Source organism: Zeus faber, assembly GCF_960531495.2.
Source record: "Zeus faber genome assembly, chromosome: 6".
Taxonomy (NCBI): domain Eukaryota; kingdom Metazoa; phylum Chordata; class Actinopteri; order Zeiformes; family Zeidae; genus Zeus; species Zeus faber.
Window position 1 is genome coordinate 34,325,556 of NC_137201.1, and position 24,354 is coordinate 34,349,909.

The window sequence follows — 24,354 nt, forward strand, 5'->3', positions numbered from 1 at the left end:
GGAGCGGAACGAGTTCTGAGAGACGGAGCTTGGGTTTATATCGCTTGGGATCATGATGTCAGCAAGCGGCCAGCTCCACAAACTCATGAAATTACGACAGTTTTTCACCAATCTCTGCTCCAAATGTAAATCGATATTGATGCAACTTGAACAACAAGACGTTTAAACGGCCCCGGTTCCAACGAGACCTCAGCCGTGTCTGTGAGTACTGCCGTTGTCGCGTTTCAGACACTTTTAGCCCGAAAAACGCAGAGATTAAAAAAAAAATACCCAGAGCAATAACAATAGGGATCCAGCCCATAAACGATAAAAATGAACAATAACTGTGCCATAGGGTAAACAGTCAACATAAAATATACTAGAAAAAGCAGCATTTGGCAAAATACAACTACACGTATACAACTAGGTTTGTATACGTGTTGTATGTTTTCTATTTTGATCTCTTCCTTTTATGCCCGCCCTCCCTGATGCATTGTGGGAAAGTTGATCCGTGCCGATGGTGTTGATCTGCTCCGACAGGGATCCCTGCTCATCGAGGTGGAGCTGCACTACACCCACCTGGAGAGCAGACAGCGGCTGAAGGAGAGCCGGCAGCTGGACGTGGGGAAACCTCTGGTGGCGTCCTGCAAGCTGGACAGGAGCCGCCCCGCGGGGCCCGCCAGGGGCCGTCGGGAGCCTCCCGCCCGCAGTTTGGGAAACCTCCCGAGCGGCAAGACGCCGGGACAGCGGGTGGCGGACGCCCCGTGCCGTCCCTCCACCAGGAAGGCGGAGGTCAAGGCTGCACACGGCAACGAGCCCGAGGAGAACGATGAAACCGAAATGTGGGGCTCGGGCGCCTTGACGTCCAGCCCCGGGCCTTGACGTGGAGCCCCGGGCCTTGACGTGGAGCCCCGGGCCTTGACGTCCAGCCCCGGGCCTTGACGTGGAGCCCCGGGCCTTGACTTCCAGCCCCGGGCCTTGACTTCCAGCCCCGGGCCTTGACTTCAGCCCCGGGCCTTGACTTCCAGCCCCGGGCCTTGACTTCCAGCCCCGGGCCTTGACTTGGCGCCCCGGCTGAAGGGAGATCAGGGGGAGGAGAGGAAAACACTTTCTACGCAGGTGGAGAACTCCAGGTCCAGAAAGTAAAACTCCTGTTTCCATGTCTTCCCTCCCTCCTCTGGTTCTACTCCGACGCTAGTCAAAAAAAAACACACGGTTCACTCTAAATCCAGGAGTGGACTTTTACTTTCTGAATCCTGATTTTCCACCTCTGGGTTTAAAGGACTCACGGAACTGGATGGGAGGAGCTAGAGCTCCCAGTGGGCGGGGTTCCAGTAAGGTGGGAGGAGTCCTTGTATACGGACACTTCTGATACTATTGTGTATTATACTAATACTTCTTTAGCTCTAGATTCTGTTCTTTCAGGTTATGGTAATTCACGGGGTTGACAACTAATCAGATATTTATCACGTGTTTCCTTTTCTTTTGAGCTGATATGAGTCAATAATTTACACTTATTTGTTTTTAAATTTGTGATTTTTAAAACATACACAAGTGGACGTATGTGTACCACTTTCTCTTGAATGTTGGAATGTATTATTATTATTATTATTACTACTATTATTCTTATTATTTTTATTATATATTATTGTATTCTTTTTCTAACGATTATTATTATTATTATTATTATTATTTAAAAGTCCCCTTTTGTTTTTGTTGAGATTATTGTCCTTCTAACCTTTGTCCGGCTGTCAGCGCCTGTCGATCAGAACCCACGGATTAGGAATGACTTGTGTTGGGGGCGGTCCACACATGCTGCGGTTCAAGTTTGATCACAGCGGACGTGTGGGTGGACCCCAGGTCTGCGGTGTTCTGTGGTGTGTGTCTGCCTGTCGCTGCCAATGAAACATCTGTGTTGACATCTGCTCTCTGCGTCATTTCCTCCAGCGAGCGTCCTGAGCTCGGAGCAGAGAGTCACCACCACTGAGGCCGACACCAAAGGAATCACGCACACGACACCGCTTGAGCACGCGTGTGCGTGTGCGTGTGCGTGCGCGTGTGCGTGTGTGTGTGTTTCTGAGTGTGTGTGTGTGTGTGTGTGTGTTTCTGAGTGTGTGTGTGTGTGTGTGTGTGTTTCTGAGTGTGTGTGTGTGTGTGTGTGTGTTTCTGAGTGTGTGTGTGCGTGTGCGTGTGCGTGCGCGTGTGCGTGCGCGTGTGCGTGCGTGTGCGTGTGTGTGTGTTTCTGAGTGTGTGTGTGTGTGTGTGTGTGTTTCTGAGTGTGTGTGTGTGTGTGTGTGTGTGTTTCCTAGTCTGTGTGTGTTTCTGAGTGTGTGTGTGTGTGTGTTTCCTAGTGTGTGTGTGTTTCTGAGTGTGTGTGTGTGTTTCTGAGTGTGTGTGTGTGTTTCTGAGTGTGTGTGTGTGTTTCTGAGTGTGTGTGTGTGTGTGTGTGTGTTTCTGAGTGTGTGTGTGTGTGTGTGTGTGTGTTTCCTAGTCTGTGTGTGTTTCTGAGTGTGTGTGTGTGCGTGTGTGTGTGTTTCCTAGTCTGTGTGTGTTTCTGAGTGTGTGTGTGTGTGTGTGTTTCTGAGTGTGTGTGTGTGTGTGTGTGTGTTTCTGAGTGTGTGTGTGTGTGTGCGTGTGTGTTTCTGAGTGTGTGTGTGTGTGTGTGTGTGTGTGTGTGTGTGTGTGTGTGTTTCTGAGTGTGTGTGTGTGTGTGCGTGTGTGTTTCTGAGTGTGTGTGTGTGTGTGTGTGTGTGTGTGTGTGTGTGTGTGTGTGTGTGTGTGCGTGTGTGTGTGTTTCTGAGTGTGTGTGTGTGTGTGCGTGTGTGTTTCTGAGTGTGTGTGTGTGTGTGTATGTGTGTGTGTGTGTGTGCGTGTGTGTGTGTGTGCGTGTGTGCGTGTGTGTTTCTGAGTGTGTGTGTGTGTGTGTGTGTGCGTGCGCCCCCTGGTGACACAGCAACAAGCAGCTCCTCAATGCTGTAAGAAGTGAGAAACAATTCACATGGAGGAGGAAGTGACTGTTTGTTTAAATCATCGTGACGTTTCTTATCAACGTTTTATGACGTTGTACAATCAGAATCAGAAGCGGTTTGAAAAAGGTTTATAATGTTTTTTTTGTTTTGTTTTTTTATGTTTTTTAATGTTTTATAACGTTTTATAATCAGATCAGAAGCGGTTTTATTTGCGTCAGGTACATTTACTTTATGAGGAACGTCTTCTTTGGTGCACTTCAGTACAGACCATAAGCATTAAGAAATAAAAAGCTTAACAGTCCGGAGAATAATAATAATAATAATAATAATAATAATAATAATAATAATAATAATAATAATAATAATAATAATAATAATCACCCTGTGGACCCACCACCTGCAGGGATGGGCGCTGGGGTCGGGTGCAATGTCAGGGCTGGCGGCGGGCAGAGGCGGGGGCCTGGGCCCGGGCCTGGGCCTCGTAGACTAGTTCTGGGGACGTGGAATGTCACGTCTCTTGTGGGGAAAAAAATATATAAAAAATATAAAGGGGCCAAAATCAAAAGTTTTATTTTATTTAGAATTGCTCTATATCAGGGGTCGGGGGCCAACTACGGCTCTTTGGATGACGGTGTATGGCTCGTAGACAATTTTGAGCTGAAATTTTTCATCACAATTAACAAGTAATAAATAATTATTCTGTGTCATTTTCAAGTAAAACAGGTAAAAGAAATTACTGATGGACAAGGGGGCGTAGTCAAGCACCGGCTCCGCACCCTAGAAAAAAAAATCGAAATTATTTTGAATTAGAATTATTTTCATATTTTATATACATTTTTTTGGTTTCCCTGGATTTCCGTATCAAGCTGTATAAATGTTAAGTTTTTTTCTTTCTTTCTCCCGCATATTTATTGGGTGTTATTTACGAATATTATTGTATAGTACTAGTACTGCTGATCCATCGCTCCTCTCAGCGGCCCCGGTAGCTCGCCGTGATCGTATAGTGGTTAGTACTCTGCGTTGTGGCCGCAGCAACCCCGGTTCGAATCCGGGTCACGGCATTGGATCACAATGTCACGGCACAAGGGCTGATGTTTTGTTTTAACATTAAGTTGAAAGTGTTTGATCAACACGTGTTTCATGTTTTATCATTTTATTCATTTTTATTTATTATTAATGATTATTATTTATTATCTACGGACCGAAGTAACCGTGTGCACTACCGGTACTGACCGAAGGGGGGCGGCGTTACACTATTAAAAACATTATATTTAACTGTCTGACTTGTTGCACTATTAAAAACATTCTATTTAACCGTCTGACTTGTTGCACTATTAAAAACATTATATTTAACCGTCTGACTTGTTGCACTATTAAAAACATTATATTTAACCGTCTGACTTGTTACACTATTAAAAACATTCTATTTAACCGTCTGACTTGTTGCACTATTAAAAACATTCTATTTAACTGTCTGACTTGTTGCACTATTAAAAACATTATATTTAACCGTCTGACTTGTTGCACTATTAACAACATTATATTTAACCGTCTGACTTGTTACACTATTAAAAACATTATATTTAACCGTCTGACTTGTTACACTATTAAAAACATTATATTTAACCGTCTGACTTGTTGCACTATTAAAAACATTATATTTAACCGTCTGACTTGTTGCACTATTAAAAACATTATATTTAACTGTCTGACTTGTTGCACTATTAAAAACATTATATTTAACCGTCTGACTTGTTGCACTATTAAAAACATTATATTTAACCGTCTGACTTGTTACACTATTAAAAACATTATATTTAACCGTCTGACTTGTTGCACTATTAAAAACATTATATTTAACTGTCTGACTTGTTGCACTATTAAAAACATTATATTTAACCGTCTGACTTGTTGCACTATTAAAAACATTATATTTAACTGTCTGACTTGTTGCACTATTAAAAACATTATATTTAACCGTCTGACTTGTTGCACTATTAAAAACATTATATTTAACTGTCTGACTTGTTACACTATTAAAAAATGTTATTTTCGACAAATAGTTGATTTTCTAGTTTAAAGATACTGAAACGCTACTACTACTACTACTACAACTATTATGATGAATAATAGTAATTAAAAAATAATAACGTGGAATATAAATTAATCATAAAAATACAATTAAACATGAAATTCCGTGCAAGAATTCGGAATTCTGACGACCTCACACGCGGCCTGAGCAAGGTTGCAATTCATGTTCAAATAAATAAGTGTAAATAATAAGTCAAATAATAAATAAACTATTGTTATTATAATTATTAATTATTATTATTATTAGTAGTAGTAGTAGTAGTCGTAGTATTACTATGACTACTACTACTAATAATAATGATAATAAGAGTCAATAAATCGAAACAAGAAATAACTGAATATAAGTATAAAGTAAATAAAGATGAAAATCAGACACAATTCACAACCATGTTAATGTCAAAATAAAATAGAATCAAATAATAAATCTGTGTCTGAAACGTGATTTGAAATTCAGTGCTCGGGGAAGCGCCGCCTTCCTATTGGCTCTACCCGAGGTCGCTCTGCGCTAGGCCCCGCCCCCGCCCCCGCCCCCACGCCGCGGTGCTGAACCGTGAGGATCCCGGTCTCCGCTCGCCCCGCTCGGCTCGCAGCCTCCCCGGACCCGGACCCGGACCCGGACCCGGACCTGGACGCGGGCTCCAGGACGCCTCTGCCGCTCAGCGACCCCCGATGGGACAGAGACGCGCCGGCAGTCGGCCCGGGCTCGGACGATGTGACGCTGCGGCTCCAGGCTGCGGTGCTCGGTGCATTGTTGTGGGGTTCGGACGGCAAGATGTTGAGCAGACTGATGAGCAGCAGCACCAGGAACCTGGAGAGGGAGTACAGCTGCACCGTCAGGCTGCTGGACGACACGGAGTACACATGCACGATCCAGGTGGGTCACCTGCGGCCGCCCGCCCGCCTGCCTGTCTGTCTGTCTGTCTGTCTGTCTGTCTGTCTGTCTGTCTGCAATGCTTATTCTGGCTGCGGATGCAATTGTCCGTGCAGACCGTGGCCCCTGGTTCTGTCCGTGTCACAGTACCATGCGTGACCTCTCCCCGCCATGACGGCACTGTGTTACGGTTCTGTTTGGTTATTGGCACAGACAGCCCCAAAGTGACAAACCCTCCTCACATCGTCAAAGGTGAGATTGAGATGGGGCAGAAGGCACTCAACGCACATCACATGATCAAATCACATCACATGATCAAATCACATCACACCAGATCACATGATCAAATCACATGATCACATCGCATTAGATCACATCATAAGATCAGATCACATCAAAGATCACATCACATGATCAAATCACATCACACCAGATCACATGATCAAATCACATGATCACATCATACGATCAGATCACATCAAAGATCAAGTCACATGATCACATCACATGATCACATCATACGATCAGATCACATCAAAGATCACATCACATGATCAAATCACATGATCCATCACATGATCACATCACATGATCACATCATACGATCAGATCACATCAAAGATCACATCACATGATCAAATCACATGATCACATCGCATTAGATCACATCATACGACCAGATCACATCAAAGATCACATCACATGATCAAATCACATGATCACATCACATGATCACATCATACGATCAGATCACATCAAAGATCACATCACATGATCAAATCACATGATCACATCGCATTAGATCACATCATACGACCAGATCACATCAAAGATCACATCACATGATCAAATCACATGATCACATCATACGATCAGATCACATCAAAGATCACATCACATGATCAAATCACATGATCACATCACATGATCAGATCACATGATCACATCACACATCAGATCACATCAAAGATCACATCGCATCACACAATCACATTAGATCACATCACATGATCAGATCACATCACATGATCACATCACATTACATCACACGATCACATTACATGATCACATTACTTCATCGCATCACATTACATCATCACATGATCACATCACATCATGGTTTAAAAGCAACGTACATTCTTCCAGCATTGAAAACCTGCATGCTTGTTCGGTGCAGTCAAGTTGAATGAAGGTTAACACACGGCATCCGTCGCTTTTAGATTTGAGGATTTGTGAATCTATATGATCATATTTGTTGAAGGAAACGGGGACATAGAAGAAGAAGAAGAAGAATTATCTTTATTTCTTTATTTGTCGTAGTAAAGGACACTAGTTGTACCACACAGGTACAAGGTGGAAATGTATTGGACGTCCCTCAGTTCCACCACGCTGCCATCAATAATGTACCTTGAAGATCCTGTTGCTCCGCCTGGAAAACTGCTTGTTGACTGGGACACTACTTGAAGGGGTGGTTCCTGATAAAGGACTGAATAATGGAGGATGATCATTAAAGTTACGGATGTGCACCTCCCGTTTGTTTCCCTTTGATAAAAGTCTCGTACGCGTCTATTTCATTGGGAGAAGTTGCTTGAAAGGGTCAACACAGGGAGTAAGACACGTCGCTCTCAGGCTGCTTCTCTTTGTCTTTGCTGCTTGATGCACGTTACATCTGGTGTGATGAGAAGCCGGAAGCCGCCACGCTGATCAGAGCCTCCGCTGGGTGGTGTCAAGTTGGACGGTGCAGTTTCTGCAGCAACCTCAGAGGATTCTTTCACAAGTCGGCAACACGTAGACGCATCAAAGCCTCTGCAAGGATCCGACCGTCACTTCCCAGAACAATGGAGCTTGAACAGAGCCTCCGTTTGTTGTGTCACTCTGATACGTCCGGTCCGCAGCTCCTTTCCGGGCCGGGACGCTAAAATGTGCGTCCGCATTGTAAAGGGAGCTGCGTCTCCGAGCGCAGGCCGGCCGGGCGGAGCAGCCAGCGGGTGCTCGGCCCGCAGCAAGGCTGTTTTTGGTTCCTGACGTCAGCCCGCGGGGAGGGAGGGAGCGGAGCGATGCAGCCCCAGGCTCCTCTGCCTCCCTGGCATCCCGGCTCCCTGAGTCTGGACCCAGCTCTCGGTGCGTCTCTTGGGGAGCCGCTCCCCTGATGCACTTGGGGTGCAGCACTGTTTGGGCCAGCGAGCTCCACCCTCGCTTGGAGCCCAACGCTCCTCCTTCCAGTTTGCCAGAGACACCAGGACACCTAGAGTGGAACTGAGCTGTCAGAGGCGGAACTAGGTCATTCTCCCTCTGTCTCTCTCGCTCTCCTGTTATCACTCTCCTTTTTCGCTCTGCTCTCCGGTTCCCACAGTTCAGTGAGATGTTATCCCCCATAGACCTGTTTCCATTACAACTCTGCTCTTTTTTCCACAAACGGTTTAATGGCTCCAAACATCGACCTCCTTCCCCAGAAAACAAACCACCTCCGACAGCTTTGTTGCCGCTCGTACAAAAAGTAGTTTGAGTGTAAGCCAAGCCTCCAAATGAAGAACGATGTCAATATACAGTATATATTTATACAGAGAGCTCGCGGTACGGTCACAACGCCGGCTACAGGCACTGCAGATCGACGGGGCCCTTCAGAGCGACGGGGCCCCGCAGGGCGACAGGGCCCCGCAGGGCGACGGGGCCCCGCAGGGCGACGGGGCCCCGCAGGGCGACGGGGCCCCGCAGGGCGACGGGGCCCCGCAGAGCGACGGGGCCCTGCAGAGCAACAGGCTGTAACGCATTTCAAATGGAGCGCAGCTACGTCCGGCTGCAGGGGCGGAGCAGGGGGGTGGAGCGGCAGGGGGTGGTGCAGCAGGGGCGGAGCGGCAGGGGGTGGAAGCAGAAGCTCGACTCGGACATTTTCCTCATTTGTTTCAATCAGATGTGTTGATCTCACACCTGATCGTTTGGATCAGGTGTGTTTGTCTGCAGCTTTGTCTTCCAGAGTCATCTTCCTTTCTTTACACAGAGCGCACGTGTGGGAGTCGTCCGCGTGCACGTGTGGGAGTCGTGTGAAGTGTGAAGATGCAGCATCAGTGGTTTGGGGAGGTTCCCAGGCCTGTTTCCATGGCGATCACCCCTCTGGACCGGGACAGGGACTCAGACTCAGTGGTCCCAGCTGCTGCTCCGCGACTCGGCCTCTGCTCCGTTTGTTGCGCTGGTTGCGCTGGCTGCGCTGGTTGCGCTGGTTGCGCTGGTTGCGCTGGTTGCGCTGGTTGCGCTGGTTGCGCTGGCTGCGCTGGCTGCGCTGGCTGCGCTGGCTGCGCTGGTGGACGGAGCGTCCTTCATTCAAGTTCTGTAAATGTCTTTCTGAAAGCGGCTGCTGTTCTTCTTACTTTATGCCCCTGTCTGTCTCTCTCTCCCTTCTTCCATTTCCATGGAAGCTGCTTAGAGACACATTCCTGTGCCAACTGCTCATTCATCAGATGTGTGTGTGTGTGTGTTTCTGAGTGTGTGTGTGTGTGTGTGTGTGTGTGTGTGGGTTTCTGAGTGTGTGTGTGTGTGTGTGTGTGTTTCTGAGTGTGTGTGTGTGTGTGTGTGTGTGTGTGTGTGTGTGGGTTTCTGAGTGTGTGTGTGTGTGTGTGTGTGGGGGGGGGGGGTTTCTGAGTGTGTACGTGTTTGAGTGTGTGTGTGTGTTTCTGAGTGTGTGTGTGTGTGTGTGTGTGTGTGTGTGTGTGTGTGTGGGGGGGGGGGGGGGGGGGGGTTTCTGAGTGTGTACGTGTTTGAGTGTGTGTGTGTGTGTGTGTGGGGGGGGGGGGGGTTTCTGAGTGTGTGTGTGTGTGTGTGTGTGTGTGTGTGTGTGTGTGTGTGTGTGGGGGGGGGGGGTTTCTGAGTGTGTACGTGTTGAGTGTGTGTGTGTGTTTCTGAGTGTGTGTGTGTGTGTGTGTGTGTGTGTGTGTGTGTGTGTGTGTGTGTGTGTGTGTGTGTGTGTGTGTGTGTGTGGGGGGGGGTTTCTGAGTGTGTACGTGTTTGAGTGTGTGTGTGTTTCTGAATGTGTGTGTGTGTGTGTGGGGGGGGGGTTTCTGAGTGTGTACGTGTTTGAGTGTGTGTGTGTGTGTGTGTGTGTGTGTGTGTGTGTGTGTGTGTGTGTGTGTGTGTGTGTGTGTGTGTGTGTGTGTGTGTGTGTGTGTGTGTGTGTGTGGGGGGGGGGGGTTTCTGAGTGTGTACGTGTTTGAGTGTGTGTGTGTGTGTGTGTGTGTGTGTGTGTGTTTCTGAATGTGTGTGTGTGTGTGTATTGAACTCTGTGTTGCCACCCTGTTGCTGTGCTGCGTATGAATGATTAAAATATGTGCTCGACGTCAGTGATGCATGAGCAGACTCGGAGGAATCTGCTGTTTAGCGCCGTCACGGCATCACTGTGTCTGATTGGCTGTGGCGGCGCGTGACATCATCAGCACAGCAGCTCTGACGTTGCAGCGTTAGCGTTAGCATTAGCAAGCGCAGGGTTGCAGGTATGAATACTCTTCTCTCATCATCATCCTTCTCTTCTCTCAGCGTCTTCTCTTTTCCTCCTTCTTCCTCTTTTAAAGGAGTTATTCCACAGTTTTGAGCTTCCCGCTCTGATGAACGTGTTCGATAAACTCTTTTATTTTGCTTGTCTTCCTGCTGAGTGATGGATCTGCTTCCTCATCAGAGCCACGCCCGCTCGCTGCAATTCATCTTATTCAATAATGTTTTGTCATTCAGATTAAATGTCCGACCTAAACCGACACGATTCGGTCCCTGGTGACACAACGCAGACGCTACTGAAAAGAATCACAAGTGTCGCTAAAAATGAATCATAAATTAACTTTAAAATCCCAGAGAGGAATGAGTGGAAAAACTTGGTATGGTTCAATTTATAATGAATCATTAAGAGTTAATCACCACAAGCATGTAAACAACAAATAAACAACAACAACAACAACAGATTGACGAAAAAACACAATTGAATCAAGGTCATGTGCTTTCTGCCCATGGCATGGATATCATTATAATCAGTAACAATAACAGAATATAAAACAAACCCGTCATCCCGTTCACGGTCTCTGAGATCGTAAAACTCGACGTTGCTGTCGAGACGATGGAAGGTTCCATTCCCCTCACATGTCCCCCGGGAGCTAGGCTAGCTGATCCCCTCCGCTACCATGCATTGAGCTAACACAGTTAGCATGCAACCTGCCGTGTCTCTGTGCTGGACCCACAGGGAGGAAAACCATATGGACCTCCTTCTGAATCGGCAGCAATTACTGCAGGTGTTTTTAATTCTGTACAAATGCAACTTAAAAAGAGACAGAGGTGGTTTTGCCTTGATCATTTTGGGCAAGATGACTCGCTGCGGTAAGAAGCCCAGCGGGGGTCGGGCTGTGGGTGGGGTCGCGACTCACCTACCTCTTCCAGCGCCAAACTCATACTCAGCCCATACACCACACAATAGACCGAGGGCTTGCGGGATGGCGGGGGGCAGGCTGTGTGGGTGGGGATGCGGCGGGCAGCTGCCATCTTGCCTGTCACGCTCCTGCCCCAGCGTGCTTCCTGTCCGTCCCTAAATTTCAATCCCACTCATATTAGCTTAGAACACAAACACTCGCACACCAAACCTGCTCCGTACAACCCTCCATCGGACCAGGGTCTGCGGGGCAGGAGGGGTGCGAGTGATTTGGTTTGGACTTGCCTGAAGGACTCGCACCCCCCTAACCCTAACCCTAACCCTAACCCCGATATTACCTGCAATTACCAACAGCACACATTGAGCACTGGGGTTTTTAGGGGTGGCCGGGCGCTGGCGGGTCGATGTGGGGGCGTGGTTGGCCGGGGGGTGGTCAGGCTCCTTTTCTCCCTCATTTACTGCCATAACTATGACAGGAAGAGTTGTAGTTGCAGTTTTTCCTGGAACTAATTCACTGTTTTTCAATACATGTTATACATGTCGTCCAATGTTCATGTTTTTGTATAAATGTTGTTTGTTTCTATGTTGATGTTTTTCCATGTACATGTTGTTGTTGTTGTTTGTTTTTCCATGTACATGTTGTTGTTTGTTTCTGTGTTGATGTTTTTCCATGTACATGTTGTTTGTTTCTATGTTTACTTGTCTCACCGTGGTGACTCTCCCTCTTGGAGCTGTAATCAGTTGTTTATAAACACAAACATGATAAATAGTTTTCCAAAGAGGAGGCTGGTGCTGGTTGTGTGCTCTGCTCGTCCCACAGCTCGTCACAGGACAGAGTTGTTGCAGCAGTTGTTGATGATTTAAGAATGAATAAAGAGTTTCATTGCAGGTGGAGAACTTGAACTGCTCTTGCAGAAGAACTCTGTCCTAGATGCAACGGAACAAATACTCTGTTGTATGTCCAGCATGATGACAACACAGGTTAAAAAAAACAAACAAACAAAAAAAAGAGAAGCCCAGCGGGCGCGGTTTGGGAGGGGCAGGGGGGCGGGGTCCTGTTTCTACTCAGCTTGGTTCTTCTCAAGTGGAATGCACCGCCCACATGTGGGGCTTTTCCTCTGGAGGGCGTGGTTCAGCGTCCTTTCTTCTTCTTCTTGAGATTCTTTGTGTGGAGATGAAGCTCCAGCAGAAAACACATCAAAGCACGGAAACGGATTCATTCCACGTTCTGGGTTTTATTTGAATTTCTCTCCAGTTTTGCCACCTTTCCACTTGGATTCATGAATATATTTCATTTTGAGATGTTTTCAACGACTTTCATTTCCCAGTCAATGAAATTCAATAATCCATGAGGAAGACGAGCGAGGACGATGAAAAGCTGTGAATCCAGTGAATCAGTTTCTGAGGATCTGATGGATGACTCCTTATCCTCCTCTCCTTCCTTACTCCTCCTTCCTTCCTCCTCTCTCCCTCCTCCTCTCCTTCCTTCCTCCTCTCCTTCCCTCCTCCTCTCCTTCTTTCCTCCTCTCCTTCCTTCCTCCTCTCTCCCTCCTCCTCCTTCCTTCCTCCTCTCCTCCTCTCCTTCCTTCCTCCTCTCTCCCTCCTCCTCTCCTCCCGCCTCCTCCTTCCTTCCTCCTCTCCTTCTCTCCTCCTCTCCTTCCTTCCTCCTCTCCCTCCTCCTCTCCTTCCCTCCTCCTCTCCTTCCTTCCTCCTCTCTCCCTCCTCCTCCTTCCTTCCTCCTCTCCTCCTCTCCTTCCTTCCTCCTCTCTCCCTCCTCCTCTCCTCCCGCCTCCTCCTTCCTTCCTCCTCTCCTTCTCTCCTCCTCTCCTTCCTTCCTCCTCTCCCTCCTCCTCTCCTTCCCTCCTCCTCTCCTTCCTTCCTCCTCTCTCCCTCCTCCTCCTTCCTTCCTCCTCTCCTTCTCTCCTCCTCTCCTTCCTTCCTCCTCTCCCTCCTCCTCTCCTTCCCTCCTCCTCTCCTTCCTTCCTCCTCTCTCCCTCCTCCTCCTTCCTTCCTCCTCTCCTTCTCTCCTCCTCTCCTTCCTTCCTCCTCTCTTCCTTCTCTCTCCCTCCTCCTCCTTCCTTCCTCCTCTCATCCTCTCCTTCCTTCCTCCTCTCTCCCTCCTCCTCTCCTCCCTCCTCCTCCTTCCTTCCTCCTCTCCTTCTCTCCTCCTCTCCTTCCCTCCTCCTCTCCTTCCCTCCTCCTCTCCTTCTTTCCTCCTCTCTCCCTCCTCCTCTCTCCCTCCTCCTCTCCTTCCCTCCTCCTCTCCTTCCTTCCTCCTCTTTCCCTCCTTCTCTCTCTCTCCTCTCCTCCCTCCTCCTCCTTCCTTCCTCCTCTCCTTCTCTCCTCCTCTCCTTCCTTCCTCCTCTCTTCCTTCTCCTCCCTCCTCCTCTCCTCCTCTCTCCCTCCTCCTCCTTCCTTCCTCCTCTCCTTCTCTCCTCCTCTCCTTCCTTCCTCCTCTCTTCCTTCTCCTCCCTCCTCCTCTCCTCCTCTCTCCCTCCTCCTCTCCTCCATCCTCCCTCTCCCTCCTCTCTATCTTTTCCTGGAGTCTTGAGTCTCTCCATCCATTAACATGTCTCCTGTAAACCCTCCGTCCTCCAGGAGTGTGATGAGCGACCCTGTCTTCAGCTTGTGGATGAAACAGTGGAATGATCCTTTAGGTCTTGTGTCTCAGACTCCACACTGTGCATGTGATGGAGTCTACGGACCTTTCTGTCCGTCTACCTGTCTGTCTGTCTGTCTGTCTGCTTGTCTGTCTCTCTCTGCCCCCCGCATTGTGCTGCGTGACTTGGCTCCAAACCAACCAGTTCCTGTCCAAAACAAGATTCATCAGACAATTAGTTCATCCATTGGCAGCAGCTCTGAGGGAAGAGAGATGGAGACGTCTGTTCCATACGGGTGTAGAGTAAGCTCCAGTTAGTGAAAGGTGGAGCTCCTCTCTCTCAGTCAGTGAAAGGTGGAGCTCCTCTCTCTCAGTCAGTGAAAGGTGGAGCTCTGACTGGAGAGATCTCCCTGAGGTGTAGCGGGACTGGCAGCATGGTTCCTTAAAGGGAGCGCAGCTATTTTTAGCTCTCGCCGATGCTGGCGGTGCAGGTTTGCAGTCCTGAGTCGATGGAGCGCCTCCACCCACATCCTGCCTCCAGCACCATGCGTATCTAATGGAGGCGACGCCCTTCTCTGTCCAACCTTCCTCCTTGTGTCTTGACTTTCTGTTTCCTCCCTCTGCTCCACCTGCTTCATGGACATTAAGCAGCTTTTACAAATGTCTGTTCTCTTCTGTGTGTTATCTCTTATCTCTCATATTTCGTTTCTTATCTAATTGTCCTGAGAGGCAGCGGCCACACAAGGTATGACATCATCCGGAACTTGTGAGCAGTGGGAAAGGTAAAAGCAGGGTTTCAGTCCCGGGTGACCCTACATGACCCTGCAACAGACCCGGGTTGTAATCGGCTCCGGTAAGGTGTCGTCGCCTGGTTGCCTGGCCGCCTGGTCGCGTGGCCGTGTGGCCGTGTTGTCGCCTGTTTGCGTGGCCCCCTGGTCGTGTGGCTGCCTTGTTGCCTGTTTGCCTGGTTGCCTGTTTGCGTGGCCGCCTGGTTGCCTGGCCGCCTGGCCTCCTGGTCGAGTGGTCGCCTGTTTGCCTGGCTGCCTGGTCGCGTGGCCGCCTGGTCGCCTAGTTGCCTGGTCGCCTGGTCGCATGGCCGCCTGGTGGTGTCTGGCTGAGCGCTCGGCCTCCAGGAGGTGTTGGAAGCCTCACATTCTTCCGTTCACGTTCCCTCACGTTCTTCTGTTTTTTTTCTTCCATCTTTCTGAAAAGCTTCTCTTGATAAAAATCACTATTCCGAGTCCAGGAAGAAGGAACTGAGGGGGCTTCTGCCACCTTCAGTAGGTGGAGCAGCGTGAACCCTCACCCACGTCACTCAGGGGCTTCACCACATTTTATGAAGGCGTAAACCGTTTCGAACAGGTTATTATTGAAATTACATCAAAGCATTGATAAAGGCTTCTTATCGTCTACTTATATTTGCTCATTAACCACTGGTTACTACGTCATTTAAGATCCTAGAGCAACAACATACACACTGTCTCCATGGAGACGACATTGTATGATTGAAATGCGTGTGATGAAAACACTTGATGATTAAAAGGCTTCACAGCCACCGTGTGGCACCGTGTTGGTTCCATGGAACAGGGAGGATGTTTCCACTTTTGCAATTTGATGAAGAAGCATTACTTCATTTAAATGAGATGCACTTCTCCTTCAGCGCCAAGCGTGACGCAGCACAAATGACCGTAGTGCCGTTGTGCTGATCTTTAAACGACCGTGTTTTTTAAACTTTGCCAAACTTTTGTCCTTCGGTGACCTGAGCAGCGGTGACGGCCAGCGCTCCGCTCGACACTCGGCTTGAGTTTGCGATCGATACGTCAGAGTCGTCTTCATTCCCTCCGGACGTCAACACCTTCTCGGATGGACGCAGCAACACGCACCCCGTGCGGGCCACGCCCTCGTCGGGTATGAACCCCACTGGCGGTCTGAGCGGTCCCACGTGCGCTCGTAAGACTTGGAAGAGCGGCGACGCAGCCACGCCGGGGGTCTGATTAATAATTGGAGGGAGGCAAAATGCGTCCACTGTAAAGGAAGATTTCCAACGGAGCAACTGGATCTCAAGTCCGTGTTCTGGTGATGTCATGGAGTTATTGTTATTGTTATTGTTATTGTTACTGTTCGTGTGGGTCGCCAGCGAGCATTCACGCTCTGAGCTGCAAAGAACATTTCTGACTATTCTGACCTGTCAGGAAGCTTATCTCCTGGTTCCTCCTTCAAAGGAAGGTCTTATCGCCCCGACCGGGTCCTGGCCGGTAGGAAATGTCTCTCACTTCTCCGCCTTCCGTCGTTTGCAAATCTCCTTCTGTGTTTGTGTCCTTCGATCAGCTGAGACGTGGCTTTTTGGTGATGCTCTGTCTGTTTGCTCTTCTGGTGCAGGAGCTTCTGCTCTGCTCCGGCTCTTGTCTTGTAGCCAGGTTGGTTTGGATGGCGCCGTCCCAAAGGCCTTCGCAACCTTCACATTTCATGTCGAAATCAACAGCAAACCCTCGTCCTCACCTCCACCCGGGCAAAGGAACCACATGCAGTCAAACACCCTTGGGGGGAAAAAACAGAAGACACCTTGAGAAGGAGGGATCCCCCTTCAAGGAGCTCCAGGCTGCAGTGGGAACATGATGAGAGATCAGGACCGATCCAGGGTGTCAACTTTATTTACACTGAGATGCTGTGATGACTGAACCACGCAAACGGAGAAGATCTCAGATTACACCTGGGGTTGGAGGACTCCAGTCTGGACCAGGTTTTCAGTCTGATCTTGAGTCCTGAACCAGGACTCTGCTGCGTATTGGACAGTGTGGATCCTTGGACAGTATTTTACCAACAACCGTCGATCAATAAACCGCAATAAAGTTTAATCCATGAAAAAAAACAAAAAAAAAACATCAAAGCCACAATTACAACAATGAATTTCCATCCCTCCATTTTACCTCTGGGATGGATTGATCTCCATGCCATCCACTCCGGTCTGATCCAGGTTTTACCGGCTGCACTCTGGATGCTGATCTCCCATCAGCCCCCTCTCCCAGCACAGTGTTGACGCTGCTCCGCTGACCTCCTCTGATTCCTGGATTATTTCCTCAGTCAAGATGTTTTATGTAACGGCCAGAGAGGATTAGGGTAAAACGTTTGAAATCTGCTGCGTTGGACCGAGGAGACGCGTCTCGCTGAGTTGAAATGTTTGGTGTTTGTCGGGTGTGGAGGTTCCTGAGCCCCAGGACGTATCTGTGATTCATGCATTTGAAATAGAATAGATCGATTTTCAACACTAAAATGGTATTTTGTCCTTTGTGTTTGGTCAGGTGGGAAAACATGTCCAGGTGATGTGTCAAACCACTTTTGTGTCTTTATTTTTGAATTTTCCACTTTTCCCGCATTTCTGCCAAACTCCAACTGTAATAACTAAAGTAACTAACTAAAGTAATAACTTTGATTGAAGGTTCGCTCGGTGGGATTCATGTCGTGGCTTTGTCCGACAGTTTGTCTGAGAATTGTTGGTCATCGTGCACGAGCACAGCTGATATATGAACGCGCTGACCTCGAAAGCTGAGTGAACATTTGTGAATCAGTTATTATCTAATGCAGCTCATTGTATTGTATTTGTTGGATTTGTATCCAAATACAGAAAAACTGTCTTTTATTGTGACATGTAGTATTTGTTATTTATTCAGTATTTCTAATTCATACATTTACGTTTGGGATGTTGTGACTTTTTCTCATCCCTACGTGTACTTATACACACTCATAAACTCACACATCAGAGGAAAAATATTATTCCTGCATCCTTGGATTATACGGTGCCTGATCTCCATGGCAACCTTTCATTTTGTCATTGCTCCCTAGGTGTGCTGCGTGATGTTAATGTCTCCAACAGAACGCTCGGCTGTATCGCCACCAAAACGCAAGTGAACCCATGCTACTTCTGTTCACACAGTATGTTGAGCGTCAGATAACGAAGATCCTAAATATTATTGTGACCTAACCTGCAGAACGCTGCATCCAGTGCGTGGTAGCGGTGGACCAGGAAAGGGTCACACGGTCACAGGTTCCAACCCAAGCGAGCGGCGTTCTCATCACTATGAGCAGCGCTGCCGGTGGCTGGAAATCCTCTTGTTCTGGTCCAGTAATTAGAGCCCGAGGAGGAGAGAGTTGGCACACTCTGCTAATCCAGCGGCTCGAAGCTGGCAGAGTCAGACGGAATCCCGGTGGAGCAGCCGGCCGACGTGATCCCGCTCCGGCTGAAAAGACCCCTGAACATCTGAGAGGGCTGATGCATGCTGGGAAATTAGATGGAGGTTGGTGGTTTGCTGGAGACCCTGTCCCGCCGGATGTCCAGCTTAGAGAATCCTAATCTCCAGGTCCCTTGCTCCGGGGGGGGCGGATGTGTCGACGTCGACCTGCCCGGCGTTCCCTGGTGATTAGCGACTGAGTGAACCCCATCAGAGTGCATCATGGGAAGCGAGGCGCCTTTATCTTGCTTTGTTTGGAGGGTAGGGGAAGGTCGGGACTTAAACGCTGGGCGCTTTAATCATAGTTTCGCGGCGCTTGGACGGTGCTTGTGTGAGGAACTGGGATGAGGGGGAAAGTTCTCTGCAGGTTTCACAGCGGATGGTCCGTGTTGAGAGGCGGCACGGAGGTCCAACCCATGAGGGGAACCGGCAGCTCGGTGCACAGCCACATCCACTGCCACTTCTAATTGAATTCAAACAACAAAAGTGAATCTTCACTCGCGTTCCGATCTGGGGTCAGAGTCGTGCGACTTGTTTTCCGTCGGCTGCGAAGCCGGGATTAGGAACTCATCAAAGTGTTTGACAACTGAGGAACGCTTAACGAACAGCGCAGCGCTGTCCGGGAGGATTAAAACAGATTTAGTTTGATGTCTTGTGTCTGTGGGATGGGAGAGACAGAGAGAGAGAGAGAGAATCTGACATGTAGGAGGGACTTCTCTCCTTACTGGTCTGAATATCCATCCATCTTCTTCACCCTCTTCCTGCTCAGGGTCTGGAGTGTTGGAAAATGAAAAATCATTTTTTTTTTTGCATTTATTTTTGCATTTTTTTTTAATTCCGAGATTGATCCCGTTGGCTGTGCCAGAACAACATTCTTTACATTTTTAGATCAAATTTACTGATGAGTTTGCAACATTTTAGTTCATTGTAGTCTGTAACTGTGATGATCGATTTGGTCCTAAACAGAAAAAAGGATCCTGCTCCTGGTTTGGAATCTGTCATCACAGTCAACACGTTTCTTTGGAGGAAAGTGAAAGTGGGAGGACATGTGAACCGCACGCTGACACATCCCAGAGACCGGCTCCTCTTGAGCCACAAGACGACGGCTGCGTCCGCCGAGCATCATCTGAGGAAACGCTGAAGTGAACCTTCACCTCTGAGGGCCGCAGACACGGCGGCCCCCGGGGACCTGCCCGCTCGGCACCTTGCTTCCCGGTCGGGCGTCTGTTATCAGTGCAGAGCCTAAAATAAGAAGCGTGGTGTCAGCACGCACCGCTGCATGCGGCGCTGAGATGTATAAAACATTTAAAGTTTCAACTTGAGGAAGTTAATGTGGTGATGGTTGTCTCGCTCCCATCAGCCTCCTCTCTAGCTCCCACACACAGAGAAACAACATTATTTCAGTGGAAACCTCAGCTGTGAGAGTGTCGCCTGGATGTGTGATGAAATACGTGCGACACGCTGAATGATGAACGTGTGTTGTCATTTTTAGGTTGGTGGGGGGGGGGGTGTCAAGGGTTGGAGTTCTAGAAGCTTTGGGGCATTTTAAGGGCATAATCTATAACATTGGACGATTAGTGAGCGCTAGTGGAAGAACGTGATGCTCTGCCTCCTTGGTCGTAGAGGGGTCCAGCAATGCAGCTGAAATGAAACCTGTCCGGGGGGTGAAGGGTCATAGTTCAGGGGTGCAGTCTGGGGGTCAGAGGTGTTCGGACTGGACTTCGCGCTTGGAGAGCTTGAAATCTCTGCCGCCGGGGCGAACCCTGACCCTAACCCATCAGGGTGTGTCGTGGTCAATTTACGGTACAAGCAAGTCAAATATTACTTATTGTCCTTTTTTAAATGTCATCCTCTAGGGTTTTTTATCATTTTGGGCTGTATTCATGTTTTTCTGTGGCTCTTCTTGCAGGAATCCATCCCACAGTCACCGCAGTATATTTTTGACAAATAAGCAGGAATCCTAAATGTCAAGCTCCCCTTTAAAATAGTTCCTGGGTAAAAAGCAATGATCCAAGATGCCACGCCCTCTCAGCGTGAAATATAACCATTTCTTCCCAGTTCTGCCTTTTGGTGACTGAGTGAGTCAGGTTGTGTAGAAAACCCTGCACATCACCACGGTCGACTTCCCTCGGCTTGGTCGACACCGGCTGGTCGTTTTGGTGAGAATCTTCTTCCTCTTCTTCTTCTTTTTCTTCTTCTTCTTCTTCTTCTTCTGTGGGCTGGGCTGTGCTCCTCCCTTACACCACCCACCTGCATGTCCTCCGTCAGCACCTCCATCAAGCTTCTCTTTGGCTTCCTCTTTTCCTCTTGCCTGGCAGCTCCACCCTCAGCCTCCTCCTCCCAATGTAACTCTCATGTCTCCTCCACACGTGTCCAAACCATCTCAGTCTGGCCTCTCTCACTTTTCCACCAAACTGTCCAACCTGAGCTGTCCCTCTAACGTCCTCATTCTTAATCCTGTCCATCCTTGTCCCTCCCAATGAAAACCTCCACATCCTCAACTCTGCCACCTCCACCTCATCCACCTGCCTTTTAGTCAGTGCCACCGCCTCTAACCCGTACAACATGGCTACCGTCCTGTACACCTTCCCCGTCACTTTGGCTGGAATCCTCCTGTCACAGATCACTCCGGACACTGTTCTCCACCCGCTCCACCCTGCCTGTACTCTCTACTTCACCTCTCTCCCGCACTCTCCGCTGCTTTGGATGGTTGACCCCAAGTATTTGAGCTCATCCGCAATCTCCACCTCCACCCCTTGCATTCTCAGCTTTTCTCCGCCCTCCCTCCCATTCACGCACATGTATTGTGTCTTACTCCTGCTGACTTTCATTGCTCTTCTCTCTAATGCTGCCTCCACCTCTCCAGGCTCTCCTCCACCTGCTCCCCACTCTCGCTGCAGATCACAATGTCATCCGGAACATCACAGTCCACAGAGACTCCTGCCTGATTTCATCTGTTAATCTGTTCATCACCATTGCAAACAAGAAAGGGCTCAGAGCTGGTCCTTGATGCAGTCCCACCTCCACTTTTAATGCCTTGGTCACGCCTACTGCACACCTTACTACTGTCTGACTGCCCTCATACATATCCTGTACCACTCTTACCTACTTCTCTGCCGCCCTCGACTTCCTCATGCAGTACCACACTTCCTCTCTTGCCACCCTATCATATGCTTTCTCTAAATCCACAAAGACGCAGTGCAACTCCTTCTGGCCTTCCCTGTACTTTTCCATCAGCATTCTTAAAGCAAACATGTCATCTGTAGTACTCTTTCCTGGCATGAAACCATACTGCTGCTCGCTGATCCCCACCTCTCCTCTTAACCTAGCCTCCACTACCCTTTTCCATAGCTTCATGCTGTGGCTGATCAACTCTATTCCCATGTAGTTACTACAGCTCTGTACGTCTCCCTTATTATTGAAGATGGTACCAGTACACTTCTTCTCCACTCCTCTGGCATCCTCTCCCTTTCCAGGATGGTGTTCATCCTACAAGCATCAGCTTGTACTCCTGTCTACTTTCTTCATCTCTATCTCATTTCTTCTTCGCCAACCTCTTCTGCTCTATGCTCTCCTGTACTTCCTCATCCCACCACCAAGAGTCCTTGTCTTCCTTCCTCTTCCCACATGATACACCGATGATACCTTCTTGGCCGTCTCCCTCACCACTTCTGCAGTTGTTTGCCAGTCATCTGGTAACCCTTCATTCCCACCTATCGCCTGCCTTACCTCTTCCCTAAATTGCATGCAACCTACAGACCTCATCCTACAGACCACATCCCATGCTGCCTAGCAACACACTCCCCTACCACCACTTTGCAGTCACTAATCTCTTTCAGATTGCACCTCCTGCATAAGATGGAGTCCACCTGTGTGCACCTTCCTCCACTCTTGTATATCACCCTGTGTTCCTCCCTCTTCTTGAAATACGTATTCACAACAGCCAATTCCATCCTTTTGGTGAAATCCACCACCTGTCCTTCCACATTCCTCTCCTTGACACCATACCTACCCATCACCTTTTCGTCACTTACTGTATGTCTCTGGTCCCTTGGCCAACATGCCCATTGAGATCTGCTCCTACGACCACTCTCTCTCCCTTGGGGACGCTCTCCACCACTACATCCAACTCACTAAAGAATTCTTCTTTTTCTTCCATCTCACACCCAACTTGGGGAGCATATAGGATAAGATAAGATAAACCTTTATTAGTCCCACACCGGGAAAATTTACATTGTTCCAGCAGCAAAAAGGGGACAGCAGAAAATAGAGAGCATATCAAGGTAAGCACTATAAACAATATAAAATATATATAAAAAAAATGCAGTGCATATGCACTGACCACATTCATTATCATCCCATCAATGTCCAGCTTCATGCTCATCACTCTGTCCGACACTCTCGTCACCTCCAAAACACTCTTGACATATTCTTCCTTCAACACCATCCCTACCCGGTTTCTCCTGCCATCCACTCCATGGTAGAACAGTTTGTACCTGGCTGTGATACTCCTGGCCTTACTCCCCTTTCACCTGGTCTCTTGTACACATAGTACATCTAACTTCCTTCTCCCCATCATGTCAGCCAGCTCTCTCTCTTTACCCTTCATAGTGCCAACGTTCAAAGTTCCTACTCTCAACTCTACTCTCCTTCCCTTCTTCCTCTCCTGCTGTCTCTGGACACGCCTTCCCCCTCTTCTTCTTCTTCTTCTTCTTATTCTTGGGCCGACAGTAGCACAATTTCCACTGGCACCCTGTTGACCAACGGCACCGGTGGCGGTCGTTGTTAACCCGGGCCTCCACCGATCCGGTATGGAAATCAGACTTGTTGTCATCATGTTTGATTTGCATGGTTTTTACGCCGTATGCCCTTCCTAACGCAACCCTCTCTATTCACCCGGGCTTGGGACCGGCACTGATGATATACTGGCTTGTGCACCCCCAGTGGCTAGATTTTGGTCGTTTTGGTGAGAATCTGAAGTGAAATTGAATTGTTGTTATTTTTTCTGTTAGTAATTCCCTGGAATCGTAGTCAGCCGGGGGCGGTGGCGTCCGCTGACAAACGCTTGCTCTTCTTTCCCAACATGCGCTTCCCTCTGCTGATCCATCCTGAGGCTGGAGGGAAATGCGTCTTCACCGCCGTCGCTGTTCTCACGCACCACGGCCCGCGGCAGCAGACGTAGAGAGGTTCATGCCTCTGGGAATCTAACCTTCACTGTCTGACTTGGGCAGGAGGGATGATCCTCAAACGATCAAGCGTCAGCGTATCCAAGGCGGAGCGCTCTGTCGTCGTCACCTCTTTTCACTTTGTTTTCCCAATCCTGATCTGTTATGTAAAGATGAGTTCCCTCTAAGTCATTTAAAGTTACAGCTCCTTTGAATGTAAATTTATTTGTGCCTTCATCCAGTGACATGCGGTTCGATGACATCTTATTTAGTACCTTCTTATATGTTTAATTGACAAAGTATTTGGCTCCGAACAACTTGACTGTGCCTAAAAATACGAAATAAAACACATTATATTAAAAAAAACAGCATAACTGTGATACTGTACACATTTATAGAAATTAATGTAAAGTTATATAAATAAATGTAAAGTTATATACATAGATTAGACGGATTATTAGATTAGATAAAATAGAGTAAATGTAGAGGTCTTTATACTGTACATTCTATTGTGGGCATTTAAAAATCAATCACAATAACATCATCAATTTTAAGTTTGTCCTGAAGTGGAGTATCAACTGAATACTGAACTAACAGTTTGTCTGCACATTGGGAATCTTTTTGGCATTTGGATGCATTTAACTCTGGTAACTACCCCCCCGACCTGAAACCTAATCATCTCCACAGTTTAAGTCAGACAGTGTAGTACCAACGTTGGACTCAGTGTAACCAGAGACCCTGCGGCGTTGGCCTCCCTCGCCGCCCCCCCCAAGCCAAACAAAGCCCCTTTCAGGCCGGCCCTTACTCTGATCACGCAGAGCAGAAGCAATCTGTTCCTCTCCGCTGCTCGCTGGGAAGTGACCCGGCCTCCCTGAACCCAACGCCCGGACCACCACGCTGCTTCCACAACGCTCCTGTTCCCTCCGTCTCTGAAAAGAGCAGAAACCAGCTCCACCTTCTGTGCCCAATCCACACTGTGTCGTTTTCTAAGCATAAAGGTTGGACGTGTTCCTCTACAGGTTCCAACATGGAAGTGGAAGTGTCCGGTGGGATGAT

General features: G+C 48.4%; 2 protein-coding genes across 3 annotated transcripts in view; both read left to right on the forward strand.

Annotated features, from left to right (window-relative positions):
* malt3 (MALT paracaspase 3) overlaps positions 1–1,747 on the forward strand; it is a 17,026-nt gene extending 15,279 nt beyond the window's left edge. The window contains exon 14 of the mRNA XM_080002499.1: positions 520–1,747. Coding sequence (XP_079858625.1) covers positions 520–861 — 342 coding nt within the window. The 3' untranslated portion in view covers positions 862–1,747. The remainder of the gene's footprint in view (positions 1–519) is intronic.
* Positions 1,748–5,811: 4,064 nt separating this feature from the next.
* The window catches only part of frmd5a (FERM domain containing 5a), a gene marked incomplete at its 5' end in the record, with an annotated part of 48,827 nt that continues 30,284 nt past the window's right edge, over positions 5,812–24,354 (forward strand). For both annotated transcript variants that reach the window (XM_080001990.1, XM_080001991.1), the window contains one exon: positions 5,812–5,913. In XM_080001990.1, the coding sequence (XP_079858116.1) occupies positions 5,812–5,913 (102 nt within the window). The remainder of the gene's footprint in view (positions 5,914–24,354) is intronic.